General features: G+C 34.2%; 1 protein-coding gene across 3 annotated transcripts in view; it reads left to right on the top strand.

Annotated features, from left to right (window-relative positions):
* Positions 1–431: 431 nt before the first annotated feature.
* LOC127856596 (uncharacterized) overlaps positions 432–20720 on the top strand; it is a 31063-nt gene continuing 10774 nt past the window's right edge. Inside the window, exons 1-12 of one of the 3 annotated variants that reach the window (XM_052392894.1) lie at positions 432–576; positions 6666–6717; positions 7632–7760; positions 9526–9615; positions 11908–12036; positions 12713–12802; positions 13505–13621; positions 14318–14410; positions 15315–15419; positions 16444–16539; positions 17545–17604; positions 19163–19201. In XM_052392894.1, coding sequence (XP_052248854.1) covers positions 6671–6717; positions 7632–7760; positions 9526–9615; positions 11908–12036; positions 12713–12802; positions 13505–13621; positions 14318–14410; positions 15315–15419; positions 16444–16539; positions 17545–17604; positions 19163–19201 — 995 coding nt within the window. In that variant the 5' untranslated portion in view covers positions 432–576; positions 6666–6670. The remainder of the gene's footprint in view (positions 577–6665; positions 6718–7631; positions 7761–9525; positions 9616–11907; positions 12037–12712; positions 12803–13504; positions 13622–14317; positions 14411–15314; positions 15420–16443; positions 16540–17544; positions 17605–19162; positions 19202–20720) is intronic. The other 2 variants (XM_052392896.1, XM_052392895.1) reach the window with 2 other exon arrangements.

The raw sequence follows: 20720 nt of genomic DNA, 5'->3' as shown, positions 1-20720 counted from the left end.
ATCCTCGTATGTTTTCTTGACTTAACTGGTTAACTGACAATTGATAAACATTTTACCGTGCAATATACGATATCGTAACACTGATACAAACGTCGATTTGGAATTGGTTAGCACAAGCATTCGTTTTTGTCGTAGAATAGATCTTACCTTACTTTAGTAGCACATCAAGACCTAATATATTTAAGAATGCGTTGTCGAGAAACACAAGGATTGATACATATTAGTATCATAATTTATTCATCATTATTGAAGATTCTTAAAAGAAAAGAAGATGGGGTGGGGTATTTTCAGGTTGGGTCTGGACACATACATTTTTTTATCATAGAAAGTGAATTTTTGGAATTGCATTCTTTTAAGTTCTAGCACGCCACACATTAAATCTTAAAATGTTTCTTATTGACTGTATACTGTCCCTTTAAGAACTGAAATCGTCCGCTTTGCGAGCGCTCATTGATAGCTCATCGATAGATATATCAGGTGACTTATAAATCAATTCACTGTCGATTCAGTAGTCTTGGAGTATTACTTTTAACTTACGTGTGAAGATTAAATTGGATTTAAAAGCTATAATTTCAGGTAGAGTTGATATTTAGATATTCGTATAGGACAACAGAAACCTAGAGTTTAATGTTAATATAGAGCTAGTTAATCGCATGCATATTGTATTTTTTTTATAAATATAAACCTAGCATAAAAGATATTTTTTCCCTTGAACTTTAAAATGCTTATAATGTTATCATACACAATAAGATTAACCACAAAATGGATTTTATCACATTTTAACAACAATAAAATGACTTGCAACAACTTCTAACGTAAATGTTATCGTTGTATCACCATCACGACCGTTGCCTGACGTTACCCATTGCATGGTCTATGAATTCAATTTACGAAATTCATTTTCTAATTAATATTTAGTATTTTTCTATAAACTGTAGTGTGTATTTTTTATAAATGGTTAATGTATGTACGAAAAAGTAATGCTTTCGGTTTAGCTGTAAACATATTAATTTATAATGTGCATCTTGTTGCACAGCTACTGTGTACATAGATGTACACACAACGCCTATATACTGTTTAACTTGCCTTCATATCAAATCAGTTTATGCAATCGTTGAAGTATCAGATCAGTTTTAATGAGTAAATAATGTCCACTGTTGGCTACATAATATAATCTCATAAGAAAGATTGATTTTTATAAGTGTATTATCTCACTAAGAATGCACCAAGTTTACTTTATATATTAATCTTGGTAAATGGGAGGCTCGATTAAAAGTTCGTTGTCCATAACCGATATTTAAAAAAGTGACAACAAAAAATGGACATGGATTTTGAAATTAACTTGTCTTATATACTATGTGTGTGCTATTTAATCTTTGTCAAAATACATTGATAGCTACCATACGTTGGTGCATTATTACATCCGTTTTCATCCATGTAGTTAATAGGTGCGTGAAACACATATGGATGATCCTACTTTATGACATACTGTTATGACAGACTTGCATGTAGTTTTTTTTTTATCTAATCATAGTTTTTTCGGCATAGCTGTTTAACCCAGCTTTTCACATGAAATCGCCCGATTAGTGCAAAAAAGGTATCGTGTACCTTATCATTTCAATGCCACATGGTACTACCGAAATAGTATAGTGTCCACGATAAAAGGGAAATCTTTTAATTATCTAGCCACACATATGTGACGTACGCGGTCAGTCTGTCTGAAAATCTTTCCCGCGAGCCATAAATAGGCTACCGACATTTTTCAGTTTGCTATAAATAACACAGTGTGACTTCAATTTTCTATTGGGAAGTATCGTGGTTTGATGTTCAATTAACAAGACCCAATTAGATTTTTGAAGACCCGTGTCATGCGAAAATGGGACTTATGCAAGGGAAGAAAATGCCTCTTAATCAAATATCAAAAGTTTCGATGACGAAAAAAAAGTCATAATAAGCCACGTGAGGACAAATATGATGTGTTAACACGTAGTAAAATTTGTATCTACGAATACTAGTATGTGGTTCAATATAAATGTACTTGCACTTCATGACAAACATTTCATGCAGTGGATAACAGTACTGAAACCTTTGTTTTAAATTTAATAACTTTGAAAAGTAAATTTTCTACGCGTATTTCAAAGTAACGATATACGCTGAACATTTTTGTCAAATATATTTCTTGTTTATAATGTCATTTTTATCTGCCCCGGATTGTCAAAACTCACTGGCGTGTTTTATAATACATGTACACTGGTAAATCGATTTAGGATGCGTATACCCGAGAATATACATACGTATATCGTCACAATTCTTGTGATACATATTTAGAATAACGGATAAACGCTTGGTTATTGTTGAAAACGTTTTATATAGAGAGGCTGAGAAGAAACCCTTAACCCTCACGTCTTGGCGCGAAAATCATTTTATTTTTATCCCAAACTTATTTGTATCCAATTTTCCCATAGGGTTAGATTTTTAAATAATGATTTAAACAATTTAAGAAAAACATCTTACAGCAATTTATTGGAGGTGTTCACAGATTTTGGCATTTTAAATGCATTAATTTGATATGCATCGGAAATATTAGCTGAACTAAAATATCAAAACATGAAACAAGAACATATTTTAAGAAAGAAAAAAGTGAGAGCAACCGGGACTCGAAGTTAGATCCAGTGTATTAAGATTCTATCGCATGACACTATATATCATTCTTAATGTGACATTGCGTTCGACATTTTATACTAGTATTAGCGACCCACAAGTTGTCATAAAAATACATAAAACAGCAGAAACATTCCAAATTATCTATTTGTTTAGCATTTGTAAAACCTTTAACATTTTATCCACTTAAATTTAGTCGCGTCATGCGAAAATGGGTTTTATGCCATACGCGGCCAGCGCAGCTCCAGACTAACCCGCACATTCGCACTGTCTGGCCTGGAACAATGCTGTCCGTTATTAAGTCACGAGAGCTTCATGGTCTCATTAGCGGACATGGTAGCCCCTTGCCAGACAGCGCGGCAGAATAGGGCCATTTAGACCCATTTTTGCATGACGCGGGTCAAATCGTTATCAGTGATAAACGAAAGAAGTATATTCAGTCTGTGTCATTGGTCTTATTGACTGTATTTTTTCGCGTCTTTGCGTCAAGTGTTGATTTACTTGAGAATCTGTCTAAATAGGATTGAACATAATCAGTTCGTCATTCTGTGAACAGGTAACTATAATTTCTGTAAATGAAATCCTAAATAAAGACGGTTTAAACAAAACGGGTACATTTACTTCGATGAGCATATTTTATCACAGAAGTAGGGGATAAGTTTAAAATTACAGTTCATGCCTGCATGTAAAATATCTGAAAGATCGAGTTTAACAAATACATATTATCATTTAACACACAATAAAGGACTCTTAACGCTCAAGTATGCTATTTCATGAAGGGAAAGAACATGCTGTAGATTAAACAGTCTGCAGTAGTATAAAATTGCAAAATATCAATCACATACACGCGACAAACAAAGGCAACTGAGTGCATGCATATTTGGTGCATGTAAACATACCGATTTACGGCGAGTGAAAGAATATTAAAACTGTTTTATATTGCTATTAAAAAGTTATTAATTGATGATGATGTGTAAAGGTTGTAGATGTGTACTACTATTACTACTACTACTACTACTACTACTTGTACTACTACTACTACTACTACTACTACTACTACTACTACTACTACTACTACTACTACTACTACTACTACTACTACTACGACTACTACGAACTACTTCTACCTACTACTTACTACTTACTACTTCTACTACTACTTACTCTACTCTACTAACTACTACTACTACTTACTGACTACTACTACTACTACTACTACTACTACTACCTACTACTACTACTAACTACTACTACTACTACTACTATCTAACTATCTACTACTATACTACTTCTACTACCTACTTCTACTATACTTCTTCTACTACTTCTACTGCCACTACACTGTTTACTACTCTACTACTACTACTACGACTAACTACTACTACTACTACTACTACCACTTCTACTACTACTAGTTTCTACTAACTACTACAGACTACTACTACTACTACTACTACTACTTCTACTACGAACTACTACTACTACTACTACTACTAACTACGACTACTACTACTACTACTACTACTAACTACTACTACTATACTACTACTACTTCCTACTACTTCTTCTACTACTACTACTACTACTACTACTACTACTACTACTACTACTACTACTACTACTACTACTACTACTACTACTACTTCTGCTGCTGCTGCTACTACTACTACTACTACTACTACTACTACTACTACTACTACTACTACTACTACTACTACTACTACTACTACTACTACTACTACTACTACTACTACTACTGCTACTACTACTACTACTACTACTACTAATGATACTACTACTACTACTACTACTACTACTACTACTACTACTACTACTACTACGACTACTACTACTACTACTACTACTACTTCCTGCTGCTGCTGCTACTACTACTACTACTACTACTACTACTACTACTACTACTACTACTACTACTACTACTACTACTACTACTACTTACTACTACTACTACTACTACTACTACTACTACTACTACTACTGCTACTACTACTACTACTACTACTACTACATGATACTACTACTACTACTACTACTACTACTACTTCACTACTACTTACTACTCTACTACTACTACTACTAATACTACTACTACTACTACTACTACTACTACTACTACTACTACTACTACTACTACTACTACTACTACTTACTACTACTACTACTACTACTACTACTACTACTACTACTACTACTACTACTACTACTACTACTACTACTACTACTACCACTACTACTACTACCACTAACACTACCACCACCACTACCACTACCACTTCTACAACTACTACTACTACTTCTAGTATGTGAAAATGGGTCTTACAGCATATGCGGCCAGAGTAGCTCCAGACAAGTCTAGTCATGAGCTACGCTGTCCCTACACTTTGTAGAGATTTCCAAGTTAAAATAAAGGCGTTTAAATTGGGAATTAACACTTTACTGATTTTTTTAGTTCAATATTTATTATTGTAATCGGTGAATACGTATGTAAATTAAGTTATGTATGCACGACATACGTTTGCACAATTTAAAGCATAGTCACGTTGCTATGAAACAAAAAAAGATGTGGTATCGCTTCTTAGGGTAACCAGATATAAATACTACATGTGTATACTTCTGTTTGATAGTGATTGAAAGTTGAGCGGCTGGAATTCCCTTTTTTTATAACTATGACATAGTATCACAAACATACGAACTTCAAATTTCTGATTTAACTAAAAAGTGTTGTTGTTTTTTCTAAATTGTTTAGAAAAGTTTACCATCATGCTCTATTTTGGTGCTCACAAAAGATTTTTTTAAGTTTTGTGTTTGATTCAGCCCTACGTTTGAGGAGGACTATGTTCAGATTCTTTTATAGCTAAGATTTGAGAGTGTGAAACCAGCATTTAATGATTCATTTACCACTGTCCGTTTGAAAATATTTATCCATTGAAAGCCACGTTTAAGTGCAATTGTGTTGAATCACTTATATCATATTCAAGTTTGAACTAAGCAGCAAAAACAACATTTAATAATAAATAAAGCGTTAGAAAATAATGGTCCATTGAAAGACGCTTTTATGTGCGATTGTGTTAAATCACTTTCAGTTTTGCTCACATCAATACTTCCCAATATATCGATAGTAATAACTCACGTAACGTTTCAACAGCATTCGTTTCTTTTCGAGTTGGATTGTATAGGATTTATGAATAAATTAAATATCAATATGGACGATTTGACTTGACGACTGTCATAATGTTTATCTGTATGCACTATTCATGAGGATTTTGCTAATTAAAGTGAAATTTGATTTGACTTAGTGATCAAACTAAAGGGCAAGTGACTTATATATCTGTGTTTAAATTTAGTTTGTTCAAAGTTTCGCAACTCGTTCATTCTGAGTGCATATCTCTTTCAGTCGATCGAGAGATTAATGCACCTGATTAAGGTTGTATTGTTAGGGTCTCTTATAATTATTATCTTAAAGTAAGTTAATATTGTGCACTTATTACTAGAGGGACATAACATGTTCAATTTTACACACAATGTTCGATTTTCTATACCACGACATTTGATACAGGACGTTAGGAGAAAGTGCATACTACTAAGACCATATGTATATTTTTCAATACGTAGAGAGTTTATGTGATTGCTTTACTGTTCTGAAATGTTTCCAAACTCTATTTGAACATTTATATATATAAAAAAACAATACACAGATGCAGATGCAGCTCGTGGAATTTCATACACTTGTACCACGTGACCATGTTCAATTTAAAATAAAGTATGGTAAAGTAAAGTTAAGTAAACAGAGTTACTGCCTTTGGTTACATTTCTTTTGAAGGGCCTTACATTATTATGGTATTGGTAATCATAAGTATGGATTTGATTTCAAATACATATTATATATTTTAAGTGTACGGATGTGTAGAACATCCAATTTGTCAAAAAATAACTTTGGATATAATCACAAATATCGAATACCGGTATATACTTATTTTTTCCAGACAAAATGGGTCAAGAACGACCAAAGCTCGGAAAGAAACCCGACACCTCCAGGTATGGTTGCTATGGCTATGCGTTACTTCTATACCGTCGATATATTTTATTTCTACCGTAATCCTATTTCGACTTATTAACGATACTATCTACTATAGTTTGACTGAGTAACGTATGACAGTTTGTTTTAAAAGTGAATTGTGACACAAATTTTATTATATTTGAAATAAGTATTCGTATAAATTTTCGCTATAACGTTTTGGTACATTGCATCTCGTTTTATTATAAATTGTAGAGTAAATATTTAATATTGTTTTTCTGAACTTCTTGTGCGAAATTTTAACGGATCTGATGTTTATTTATAAATGTTAAACGTAAGTTAAAAAAACGTTAAAAAACTCAAGGTCAGACAAACAAACGTTTTCGCCATGCACTTTATCATGTAGCCATATAAGCTATAACATCATACGTTAATCTCCTAGTATTTCTGTAAAAAATAGCACTTTAATTATTTCCGTATAGTTCAAACACCCCGCTTCGCTTCTTGTATCTCAGCAAGTATATATGCTTTTGTTGTGTTGCTCTATATCAACGTTTTTCTGTATAAATCAGTCGTCTTTTATCATAGCATTCTTAGACACCAGACGTAAAAACTTAAAGAATAATCAATGAACCGTACTGTTGTTGCAACATGTAATGTTTCAACATACTAGAAGCGGAATTGAGTCATAAAAACACCATAAAACAAAACTAATTTAACCATATTGACCTTTTGGCATGTACAACACATTTTGGCCGTTATTTTTAACGAGTTAATTATATGATAATTCTTCAGTTTATGTCTTTTTTGATCTCATAATTCTCAAACTGGGTTGACAAATTGGGCCCAGGAGAGCTAGCATATTGTGAAAAAATGCTCAAAAAATTGTTTACAAGTGTGGGGACTTACGAGTTCCCTCTAAAATCGTCTCTAGAACACCGAGGACGCCTCGAAGTAAGTCCGCTCCAGTCACCCAACAACAACCACAATCCGGCGAATTTGATTACGTGAGAGAAGACTTCAACCTTTTGTGGACGTCATGGGTTATGAATGCCCATCATAGGTAAACGCGTGTTCGGTCGCTTGGAGTGTATGTTGTTGCAATCTCTTTGACTTTACAAGAGATACGTGAGTTGCTCGAGTCAGTTAAAACGTCGGAAATTCGTCCCTACTGAAAATTTTCTTTATTAGGCATAATTTGTTAGCTAACAGTCTACGTATATTATGTTCTTACCTGAATTCTGTATCCGTAAATAGTATGCTTGATATTAACACTTAGTTAGTGAATATTTATCGCTTTCGTATTGTCTATTTAAGATTCTCTTTTCAACTTAATTAATATCTATTTAATATATACTTCTTTTTTAATAGTTTTATTCTTTATTATGAACTGCCGATTACAAAATGTTTACACGTTAGCAGGAGAGCAGAAATTGATTTAATCTTAGATTGAAATGCACCAGTTTTTCGATATACTGTTTGAGCCTTTTTGGTATTAAAACATTATTCAAGTGTCCGTTTTTTACTTTCTTTGTTATGTGGAGTCAGTACATTAACTCGCTCAATTTAATGCAACACATGGTCAAATTGAGAATAGACAAAGATACCCAAGGCTCTTTATTTATGACAAATTGTGTCTTGTTCTGAGAAAAATGGGCAACATGCATGTGCGTAAAGTGTCGTCCCAGATAAGCCTGTGCAGTCCACACAGGCTAATCAGGGACGACACTTTCCGCTTAGACTAGATTTTCGGTAAAAAGGGATTTCCTTTAAACGAAAAATACCATTAAAGCGGAAAGTGTCGTTCCTGATTAGCCTGTGCGAACTGCACAGGCTTATCTGGGACGACACTTTACGCACATGAATTATGCTCAGTTTTCTCAGAACACGACTCAAAAAAGAGCGATAGCACTATGTTACCAGTGCGTCTAAGTCAAATGGATATTCAAAAAGAGCGTTAATAAATAGCGATGTACCTGTATGCATTCGCACATAACATACTTGTATTAATTTTAATAGTATTGTATTATGTTGTGTTGTTTTCGCTGTGTTGTTGGGGCTGTTATGTTGTATTGTGTTGTATTATGTTGTATTGTGTTGTGTTGTATTGTGTTGTTTTATGTTGTATTGTGTTTTTGGTATTGTTTTGTATTAAGGCCATATTCCTCTTTTTATAGAACTCTCCATAATTAAGAGAATTGCTTTATTATTGAAACATTTGTTCCCCTTTTCAGTTGTGTAACTGTATTATCCCCCATGAAAGGCTATATCCTTTCTCTAAATCAAGACAAAGAGGGTTGCTCGTTATTTTTTTATATACATTTTAGCTATTTTCAATACATGTTTAAGTTTCAAGATGTTGCCCATGTTAAGCAAGTAAAACTGAGCTTGCATTAAGGGCTTGGTTGTAATCACTTGTGCCAGCGTTACACGTTTGACAGATGTAAAACTGTTTTGATTCATCTTTATATTACTCAATAAGGTTTATGCGAAATTAAAGTAGACAAAGTTCATCATTATATATGGGTGTATTATTTATATCAAGCACCTTAGTCTTATAAGCAGAACATGTGATACTTCCGACACTAAAAAATTTGAAAACGCAATACAGTGATATGTGTTGACTAATTGTTTCCCACTATTCTCAATGGCATGTTTTATTTTGTTATCTGCTTGTCATTTCACCATGAATAACACCATTTATTATTTCCCCTTTTTGTTATAAACATAACCATCGCAAAACCAGATTTTTCTTTAGCAACCCATGAAAGACCATATAATCTTAAACATTAATAATTAATGTTTAAAAATATATATTTCTTTTGCAGCGATATGTGGCGGAGGATAGAGCAAACTGGGCTTGACAACACACTAAGGAAATTAGCGAAGGTTAAGTCTGACTTGAGAGTCTTTTCAAGGTACTTTTAATGTATAGTTTTATGTTTTAATGTTTGGGATTTTGAGCCTCGCTCGAAGAAAATTGGGCTTAATGCATGTGCGTAAATTGTCGTCCCAGATTAGCGTGTCTAGTGCACACATACTAATCAGGGACGACACTTTTCACAGTAATGGTAATTTTCGTTTGAATAAAGTCTCCTCTAAGCGGAAATCAATTCAAGGCGGAATGTGTCTTACCTGATAATCCTGTACAGACTGCACATTCTAATCTGGGAAGACATTTTACGCACATGCATTTAAACCTATTTTTCCGAAGCGACGCACATATTATTTCATTCATAATTTGCTCGATATTAATTGGCCTTATTATATGTGTTCGTTGAAGTTTTGTATCAACTGTCCCCAAGACTTGCTAGTTGAGTTACGGAAGACAGTGCGAGATACAGGAAACACGCCGTTCCAGAGACGATCCTGGAATTTTGAATGACCGCTTAAAACATTGCACCTCGGTTTATAGTTTCGTAAGAAATACGATTTAATAGGTAAGGGTCGGACCTGTGGCCCCTGATTTCTGGCACCAGTATTGTTTCACAAGACAACGGCTCGGCTCAAGAAATAACATCTTATGAGTATACACGTTGTCTTCCTTATATATTGCGTACACAGGTTGATTTTTAAGTAATATTTTGAACTAACTGTAAGATCAAGTTGAGAAGAAATTTCATTTATATCGGATATGTGCGTTTTCTCTTTGTAGCTGTCGGTAAGTTTATGGCAAAATGAAGGAAGGTTTCGACGGGTCACTTGTTTTAAATGCATCTGTAATCGGTCATTTGGGGTTTGTAGCACTTACTTACACAACACACGTGTTAATCTTGCAATATCCCATTGAAAACTACTTGTATCTGCATGGTTGGAACCCAATACAACTGCGACGTTAAACGAAGCTTTTATATATGACTTTCAGAAAATAATTGATGACAGTGTACGTATTTGTTTGGTGGTGTTATTAATTCTTACAATTATTTGCATCAAAAGTTTAAAATAGGGGTTTTCTTTCTCTTTTTTTTGTACCAACTTATAAATTGTACCCATGCGTGTCAGTTCTCAACTGTTATGCGAGTACCGGTACTATTGTAGTACTATTTTAATTTTCCGTCAATATGTGCATGAAACGCTAACACTAAATATGTGAAAGTCACTTAATTGGTGGTATGGCGTTAGTATATTCATACATGTACATCCATAACAGGCATAATTGGATCGGACAAATAAACAAATGTGTATGCATGTATACGTTTTCGGACAACATGACAACGCACGTAGACGAATTTTATTGTACAAACATGTATGTGCAGGCTGTTTCTAGAATTTAAAGTTAACATGTATATTACACGTGACCATGTTAAAACACTGCTTTTTTATAATTATGCAAAAAATATGCTTTATATCATTCTTCCGCGGACTATACCTTAGCTCATGCACTTATTATTAAATGTGAAATGTGTGTTTAAAAATTCGTATAGAAATCAGGTGAAGGACCTACCAATATAATGCCAACTGATATTAATTCGTTTTGTTTTAATATATTTTATGTCGTCATGGTTTCGTTTGTGTACTAAATTAGCATACATTAAGGTAGTGCGAGTTAACTTTGTTCTTTATCAACTTTATAAACTTATTTATTTGATTATGGCTCACATGATTGCATTCTTATATCGATGTTGTTTTGTGTATATAATCATACACCTTTTAATTTGATGACTTTAATATTTAGGATTCGTGTTGACCTAAATCGCAGTATTTTTCACTGCAGATAAGTATTACTACTCACTACTCAGTATGTGTTTTAGGACGACCTATTTTAAATTCTCTTCCAGCTTGTCAAATAGGACTGAATGCAATGTTTATATATTCATTATACTTTTCCTTAGCATATCAATATACGATTACTAGTTATGCGTATAATTAACAAATGTTCGGTTTAAGCTAATCATCATGACTACTTAGTATGTGAATAATATTCAAAACCATAAGAACCTCTTTCTGGAAAACAGGGCTTAATGCATGTGCGTAAAGTTTCGTCCCAGATTCGATTGGGCAGTTCGCATAGGCTTGTACGGGACTTCCCTTTCCGCTTGTGTGGTATTTTTCGTTTAAAGGAAGTCTATTCTTAGCAACAATCCACTTAAGACGGAAAGTGTCGTTCCTGATTAGCCTGTGTTGACTGCACAGGCTAATCTGGGACAACCCTTTACGCACATATATTAAGCCCAGTTTTCTCACAACGAGGCTCATATATTCGGTTGCAGCGTATCTTCGGATGACGCCCTGAGTTTCAGCTCGGCTTTCACGGAAATGAACGAAACCTTGACATGTATCCGCCTAGCATTTATTGAGAATGGGCAAGACATATACGATAACGACGAACGAGAGCACAGGTTGGATATATTTAAAAATATAATTATGACAATAACAACAACCCACCGTTTTTACACAGATTACACCAAGAATTGAGTAGCTTAAAGAGTGCACACTGTTTGTAAATGACCATAATTTATTAATTTAAAAAGAGCATTTAATATGTGTGCGAAAAGGCTGTATGTATATTTGTATTACAAGATAAACTACTTAGTTCAAAACCAAACTCTGTGTTTTATTGATGTTGAAATGTAATACCACTACCAAGTATGCATATGTGTTTATAAATAAATCAAACGTAAACATTGATGTTATTGCTATTTTTTTTGCCGATTTGCTAATAAACTTTGAACATTGATTAAAAGAAGATAACCATTATGTGTCTGTTCCGAAAAGATGTGATTTTCAGTGTTTAATTGAACCTCATTCTCTGACGTCTGGGCTTTATGCATGTGCGTAAAGAGTCGTACCAGATTAGCCTGTGAGGTCCACACAGTCTGATCAAGGACGACATTTTCGGCGTAAATGATTTTTTTTAAAGAAATCTCGTTTTTATGAAAATCCTGTAAATGTGGAAAGCGTCGTACCTAATAATATGTGCGGTCTGCATAGGCTTATCTGAGAAACCCCTTTAAGTACCTGCATTAAGCCCGGGTATCCCAGAACGAATGCCATTTTATATTTCTATATATCAAGGTTCAAGACCGCAACCTGTCCCTCTATAGTAAGCATCTGGAGCACCTATAGCACCTTCGCCTACGAGTTTGCCTCAAACTTCATCCAACGGTATGTACCCGATAAGTAAATTACTTATTGATAACTACTTAAAACTCGAGTAAAAACATAAGAACATGTAAGTAAAAGACATGGTCTGTCATGTAGATTATGTATACTGTTATCATACGTAGCGCGTAAGTTTTACGTTATTTAGCTAGACATCTATTAACAACATTAAACGCCTACTGCAATATCATAACTATTGTGAAATTGTATCAATGGACTACTCACCAGCAAAAAGTATAATTACTTGTTTTTGTCCATATTGTCATACTTCCTCAAAAGGTAATTACAAGTCGTGTAATGTAGAAAACCATTGCCACCGAGACAAACACTTGTTTAAGGAGATACTTATTTGGTAAATAAATACTGGTCTAAAAATAGAAAGCCTAATAGGCATCTATGCATCGTATTAATTTTATCGCCATGCGTTTTGATAAATAATCTGTTTGTTGCGTTACATGTACAAGCATTTTGTCAGCAAAATTCCATCGATCACATAATGCGGCGTCTCATCAGGGTCTGCGCTGTTTGCTTAAAGGAATTTCTGTAAGAAATATTCTAAATATAGAAATAAATATACTAGACATCCCTAATTTTGGAAATAAATTGATTCAATTTAGGAACATGAGAGAGTCCATTAGGCATAAATGGGTTAAAGTTGACAGATAACAACACCCGGCAACTGATGATTTGGTTTCTACATTTCAGGGGATGGTTGAACTCGTCGGAGCACAAGGAGTTGCTAAGCAACACGACGGAACTCGCTGCGAACGCCGTTAAGCTTCTTCTTCTAGCGTTGGACGTAGATTCGTTTCATAATCATGCGTAAGTCAATATGCGGTTGTTTAAAAGTGCGATCGGAATGAAAGGTTGATTCAACAGATTTGTGTTTTCCCCAAAGAAACTAACAACTTTACAAAATGGTTATCCATCTACGACAGATGGGGATAAGTCTAATAAAGGGCCATTAAGGTCCTCTATTGATTCCTCACAAAAGACTAAACCCAACAGCACACGCATGAATAGAAACGGAGTCTCCATCTTTAATGAAAAAAAACATGTCTTGATTTAAGTATTGGACTTTCAAGTCTTTAATTAAACGGCATTGAGTATGTAAAATCGGTTTGTTGAAATGCTTTATTTAGAAATTTCTTCGTTTCTGTGTATCAACAACGAAATGTCTCATTCAGTTTCGCCCAAGTAATTAAATTATGTTCGATAGTGCGTGTATTTGCATTCATGGCGTACCCTATTGATCTTATACACCATTCATTGAGAAACATTTCATAGAAAACATTGTTACTGTGAGTCGTGTTCTGAGAAAACTGGGAATAATGCATGTTCGTCAGCCTAAATTGTATTTTTGCTAAGAAGAGACTTCATTTAAACGAAAAATGTGATAAAAGCGGAAAGTGTTTTCCCTGATTAGCCTGTGCGGACTGCACAGGCTTATCTGGGACGACACTTTGCGCACATGCATTATGCCCAGTTTTCTCAGAGCGCGACTCTTGTATATTTCAGTAACGTTGAAAGCCTGCGATCGACAGTACTGAAAGAGACTGAGGACGTATCAAAAACGATCGAGCAGCTTATCGCAAAGACATTAGCGCTGGGGTAGGTTTGCAAACAACACTTACATACATAGCAACAATAGATCCAGTTTTTACATAACCACCTTACACGCTATTCTCAATTTCAATATTTTTTAAAAGAAAAGTCGCATTCATTTGTAATTTGATGATTACATCTGACGTAATCGGAAGTACTTCATGCTTTTATTTGAAATTATAGTACTATTTTAATAATAAATTCAGCCTTGCATATCGTTGTATATAAAGTGCTCTTGATGATTTTGAGAGCAGCATATTAAAATACAATCTTTCTCTCTAGTTCAAAACGTTTTGTAAATGTTTGTTAAAATCAAATGATTTTTGCTTTACGTTGTTTGGCGGATAATAAGCAGTTTTTTGTCATTCTGATTCATGTTATTTTTATAACTCGAACTAACGTTCCAGATAGTGTTAAAGTTTTATTCCTTCGCATAGTAACTGCTCGTTGTTGTACTGCCGACAATGCACGAATTTAATATATTTCTGAAATAGTACATACCCCGTACCTGTGATCTACTATTAAACTAAAGTGTACACAAATAATATACATTTTTTTATAAATGTGTTTGTGTTAATGATTGTAAGTGTTCTATCGTAGTCTTAACATGAATCGTTCTATCAATGTGAATCGAGCGTTCCATTTGGTCAATGTTTTGAAAATCATATCAGCCTAATTATCCAGATTTTGGTAAGAAAGCGGTCATATTGGTCATATTTTGGAAATCCAGCGATCTGTTTAGTCTTTCATTCGACAATCAAGCGTTGCCATTGGTCAATATGTCAAGTTGGGACTTATGTTTGAAAATTGTCGAAGTCGGCTCTCAGAGCCGGAACCAATATACCATTTGAGTGTGTGCCGGAACCAATATACCATTTGAGTGTGTGACTGAATACTTTCCCCTTATAAGGGACTCGCACACGGCTGTCGGCAAGATGACAGAATTGCTGGGCTGGATGCTGTACGGCCTGCACCACACCACAGTCAAGGTCATCCAGCAAGATATAAATGCCAGGTGAGCCTAAAGACACTTAACCCATTTATGCCTAGTGGACTCTCCCATGTTTATAAATTGGATCAATTTATTTCCAAAATTAGGGATATCTTGTATATTTATTTCTATATTTAGAATATTTCTTACAGAAATTCCTTTCAGCAAACAGCGCAGACCCCTGATGAGACGCCGCATCATATGTCGTCTCATCTGGGTCTACGCTGTTTTCCAATGCCTTTTTCTAGACGCTAGGCATAAATGGGTAAAGGCGAATATAGTCTGTGAAACATCGACTAAATCCTATATGTATATTGTTTTCGCCTACTGTACTCATTGGCTGTTCTTGGTGTTATATGCCATCGACAGGAGTGGTGTGTCCGAAATGTCCGTCATTCCGTCAATTTTACTCCGTCAGTATGTCTGGTGTTTTTGGTTTCAGGGATGTAACTCAGTCAGTTTTCATCAGATCATTAAAAGTTTCTGGAAATATGTATAAGAATTAATGGAAATCCTGTTGTTACTTCAGCAACATTTAACTGATTGAATATAAAGTGTGTTTTAAAACATTTAAATCATAACTATAGTAACCTTTGGTAAACAAACCACAACGGATATACGTCTATCAAAGATACGTCATTGTGACCATATGTGTCTTATTCTGAGAAAACTGGGCATAATGCATGTGCGTAAAGTGTCGTCCCAGATTAGCCTATGCAGTCCGCACAGGCTTATTAGAGAGGACACTTTCCGCTTAAAACTAGGTTTCCGGTAAAAAGGGACTTCCTTTAAGCGAAAAATACCATTAAAGCGGAAAGTGTCGTCCCTGATTAGCCTGTGCGTACTGCACAGGCTAATCTGGGACGACACTTTACGCACATGCATTTTGCCCAATTTTTACAGAACAAGACACATATAAATGACAATTAAACGAACTGCTATTCATGACTTTGGCAACCAAACAAATGTGTTATAATATAAAACAAAATCCCTTAGAGGAGAGCTTAGTAATTATACATTTCAAAGAGTATGTTTTTATTATCCCAAGGTCGACAGAAGAAAGTTTCAACGACTTCAAAGAATTGATAGGAAACCTAAACGCCATTTATCAAAATTTACCAGACGAATGGAAGCAAGGGCTGGTGTAAGTAAACGTTTGAAAGTATTATTTATAATGCACATAAATATAATAAAATGAAATTCAAAAGACATTATAAGGAAAGCTTTCTTAAAATGTAACGTATATCTATAAGAATGATTTTATCATTGCCATTTTTAACATGTTTGTTCGGATCAATCACCTTACACATTATCTGCCTAATCCAACCAGAAATACATTAACCCATTTATGCCTAGTGGACTCTCCCCAATTATAAATTGGATCAATTTATTTCCAAAATTAGGGATGTCTAGTATATTTATTTCTATATTTAAAATATTTCTTACAGAAATTCTTTTAAGCAAACAGCGCCTACCCTGATATGATGCGGCGTCTCATCTGGGTCTACGCTGTTTGCAAAGGCCTTTTTTCTAGACGCTGGGCATACATGGATTAAAAATAAACTGTATACTGTGTGTACTTGCTTACTTGAGGTTATATCACTAGAAATAAAATCCCTTCGTTACTTATGATACAAAATTTCAATTACATACGTATGCAATTGTTCAATGGCTGTATGTTTTTCCGTCCACAAAATCAAAAGGAATCAATGGTATTGTTCTATTACTAGTAGTTCACTTTCTTCGTTAGACGTATACTTTGTTAAACAGACAATGCAAATGGGCTATACAAATATGAAATCTTTTATAAGGATTTTAATACAATAATGTGTAGAATTGACCCATTTCTTGTTTACATATTATGCCATTATTGCGAGAATTTGTTGTATATCCACCCTTTTTTACTATGTTTCGTACCAAATGTGGTTGAGTATGTAAAGCGCTCTAAACGATAGACATTTACGTATTTTTAAGAATGCAAAATTTATTATATGTTGTTGATTAATTCATTATTTATGAAAAAAATTACGCCTTACACGATTCTTTTGCATCGTATATTATTGTATCGAACATCGTTCAATCTCTATGATATTAGTTTAAATAACTATAATTCATTTTTACTTTATCCGCGTGTGTCAACCCCTTACAGAGTCGACCAGAAGCCGAGCACACCACCAGTTATACCTATACAACAAAGCAAGCAGGGCAGGTGCGTTGTCGTAGCTACAATTCGGTGCCGTTAAACATGCAAGAAACTTTTTAGGTTGCACATCGTTAGCTTTTGGGATCGTCTTTTCTACGTCGTGCGTTATTTGTTGTTCATCCGTTGTTCTAATTCCGTTTTTGTTGTATTCAAATAACATCTCGTCTTTAACCCATTTATGCCTAGTGGACTCTCCCATCTTTCTAAATTGGATCAATTTATTTCCAAAATTAGGGATGTCTAGTATATTTATTTTTATATTAAGAATATTTCTTACATAAATTCCGTAATGCAAACTGCACAGACCCTGATGAGACGCCGCATCATGCGGCGTCTCATCTGGGTCCACGCTGTTTGCCAATGCCTTTTTTTTTCTAGACGCTTAGGCATAAATGGGTTGAATACTCTTCCCTGAAACGGCAATGGTAGCATCGTAAAGTGGTCGTCTACTAAATTTGTTCATATCATGTCAATTGGGTAAAAACTTGCCATGCTCAAGCGGTTACATGATTTATATAGACTTGCATTGCAAACATTAAAAATGTATTCCCTGAATCCACAAAAGTAAGTTTTTCAATTTTTGTAACATAGCATATTGGTAATATACATTGATTGTTAAAAACATTACACTGGTGTAAAAACTGGTCATGTTTCAAATGTAAACTGATATATATTGACTTCTATATGAACTGATTAAACAATATTCTTCTCTGAAACCCCAATTCCTACAGCCTGGATAGTTGGTATTCAACATTAGAATAATTTTCTGTATAAAACTTGTTCGAAATCATGTCTCTGGGGTCAAAAACTTGACACGCCACACTATTTATTTTTCGTAAGCAAATTACTATAAAACATTAATATTACTACAATGATGACATCTTTAATATATGGCATGGGATATCATATACTTATCCTCTGCAAAGATTGTTCAAATCATGCCCCGATGTTAGAAACTGACCATGTCCCCATTACACCGTTAAGATATTTAGCGCCATCTTGGCAATGATGTTTAACCCTTTGCATGCTGGGATATTTGTCGTCTGCTAAAATGTCGTCTGCTGAATTTCTAAAATTAGCATTTTCTTCGATTTTTTTCAAAGAATACTATCAGAATAGCAAACAGTTTGGATCCTGATGAGACGCCACGTTCTGTGGCGTCTCATCTGGATCCAAACTGTTTGCAAAGGCCTTTAAAATTCGGTTCCAGCACTGAAAGAGTTAACATTTGCCCGCTCACTATCAAAGATAGTTTGTCATGTTGTACATATAAGGGCTATACGAATTTGGTACAATTACAAAGGTTTACCTTTACAGGTGCAATTTCGTTTAATCAATTAATTTAATACTTTTATAATTTTGATATTATGAAAAATAATCTAATGAATATAAAATAGTTGCACATCAATATCACGGAACTGACAATGTTGAATGCCGTATATTAAACATAAGAAACATATACATGATTTAATATCAACAAAGTATATTAGAATTTTATAACTAAAATAAAACACGTCATATGCAATGATTATATTTACTATTAACTATTGCATTTCCGACACAGCAAAAAGAATGGTGCAAAAGTACAGATTCAAGAACAAAGGTATTATATCGGACTTGTAGCCAAGGATATCAAAGTGTTAATAAACCCAACACAAAACAAATGATGAAGAATTAGATATAAACTTTATGTAGTTGACCTGCTGCTATCACGTGATCATGACGTTTTATAATGAATGACCATAAACAAATAATAAAGCTCTTTGATATAATACAGCCACTATAAGTTCGTTAAGGTGAACTTTTTAAAGGGTCCTTTTCACAGATTTCTGTTTTTTTTTTAAACGGAAACTTACGTTTTTTAAAAATTGTTTTCGAATGATTATGGTCAAGTAATGATATATATGTCTAAGATTTTGTTTAGCCAGGATTGTTATTTTTCTTGTTTTAACATAATGTATGCATTGTTTTTTGACAACTATTTTGAAAATCGTCCTTTACCAATCAGTGAACAAGTCCCTTTAAACGGCTGTCAATCGGTGTCAGAGGGATATCGGCACATACAAAGATACCAAGATACAAATAGCTCCATGAGATACACATGCATACCAAATATCAAGTTGCTATCTTCAATATTGCAAAATTTATGGCGAATGTTAAAGTTTGACGCAAACAAACCAACAAACAAACCAACAGTATAGACTGGGGGACATAAAAATAACGATGCACAAGTGGCTTTTATGGGTAATTTGTTTAGCGTTTACGCATAGTCACGTGGTAACAGCGTTGTAGTCCTTATTATATATTTTAGTGACGGACGTTTAGCGTGCCCTTTAATTCAGCTTTTTAGTAAGAAATAGTTTTGCTATAATAGAGGGGATTATATATTATTTTATATAGGATATATTTATTTGCTATATATTTACAAAAACAACTTTTCTTTGATTTCTTGAACTCATAAAAATTGTTTTGCAATTTCCACTCAATATCAACACAGGCAAACCAATTCTACTAATCCTACTGGCTTAACTTATACCATGACTTTATACTTGAGCCGGACTCTGAGAAAACCGGGCTTTGTGCTGGTGAATATCGTCACATATTAGCATGTGCAGGCCGCACCTTAATAAGAAACTTCCTTTAAACGAATAATTAAAACAAGCGAAAAGTGCCGTCCCTTATTAGCCCCTGGGGACCGTAATGGCTTATAGGGGGCTACACTCAACGCACAAGCATGAGATCCGGTCTTCTCAGAGCGCGGTTAGCTTAGTTTTAGTAATGAATTATTTCTTTGTTAATTTTGTGTTGTTGAAAGTTTTATTAATAGCATTACGACATAAATTAATCGCACTAAATGCAGTCAAGCTGATTAATTTATGAAAAGTAAAATCTGATTTATATGTTTCAGAACATAACAAATAACACGGTATGCAAATCAATTCAGAAAAACAACATCACCATTTTAATGATATATTGATACTGAAACTGGCTTTGTCTTGATCCGTCACTGTTCTAATATTGCAGTTTGCTTTTTCCCTATATCTGGGCGAATTTGCAGTTTTGACTTATATGGCTTGGTTATATCTTTTGTATCTTTTCTATTTATTCCACCCACTACAAAT

This window comes from Dreissena polymorpha, chromosome 13 (genome assembly GCF_020536995.1).
Source record: "Dreissena polymorpha isolate Duluth1 chromosome 13, UMN_Dpol_1.0, whole genome shotgun sequence".
Taxonomy (NCBI): domain Eukaryota; kingdom Metazoa; phylum Mollusca; class Bivalvia; order Myida; family Dreissenidae; genus Dreissena; species Dreissena polymorpha.
This window is presented reverse-complemented; position numbering and strand designations above follow the sequence as displayed.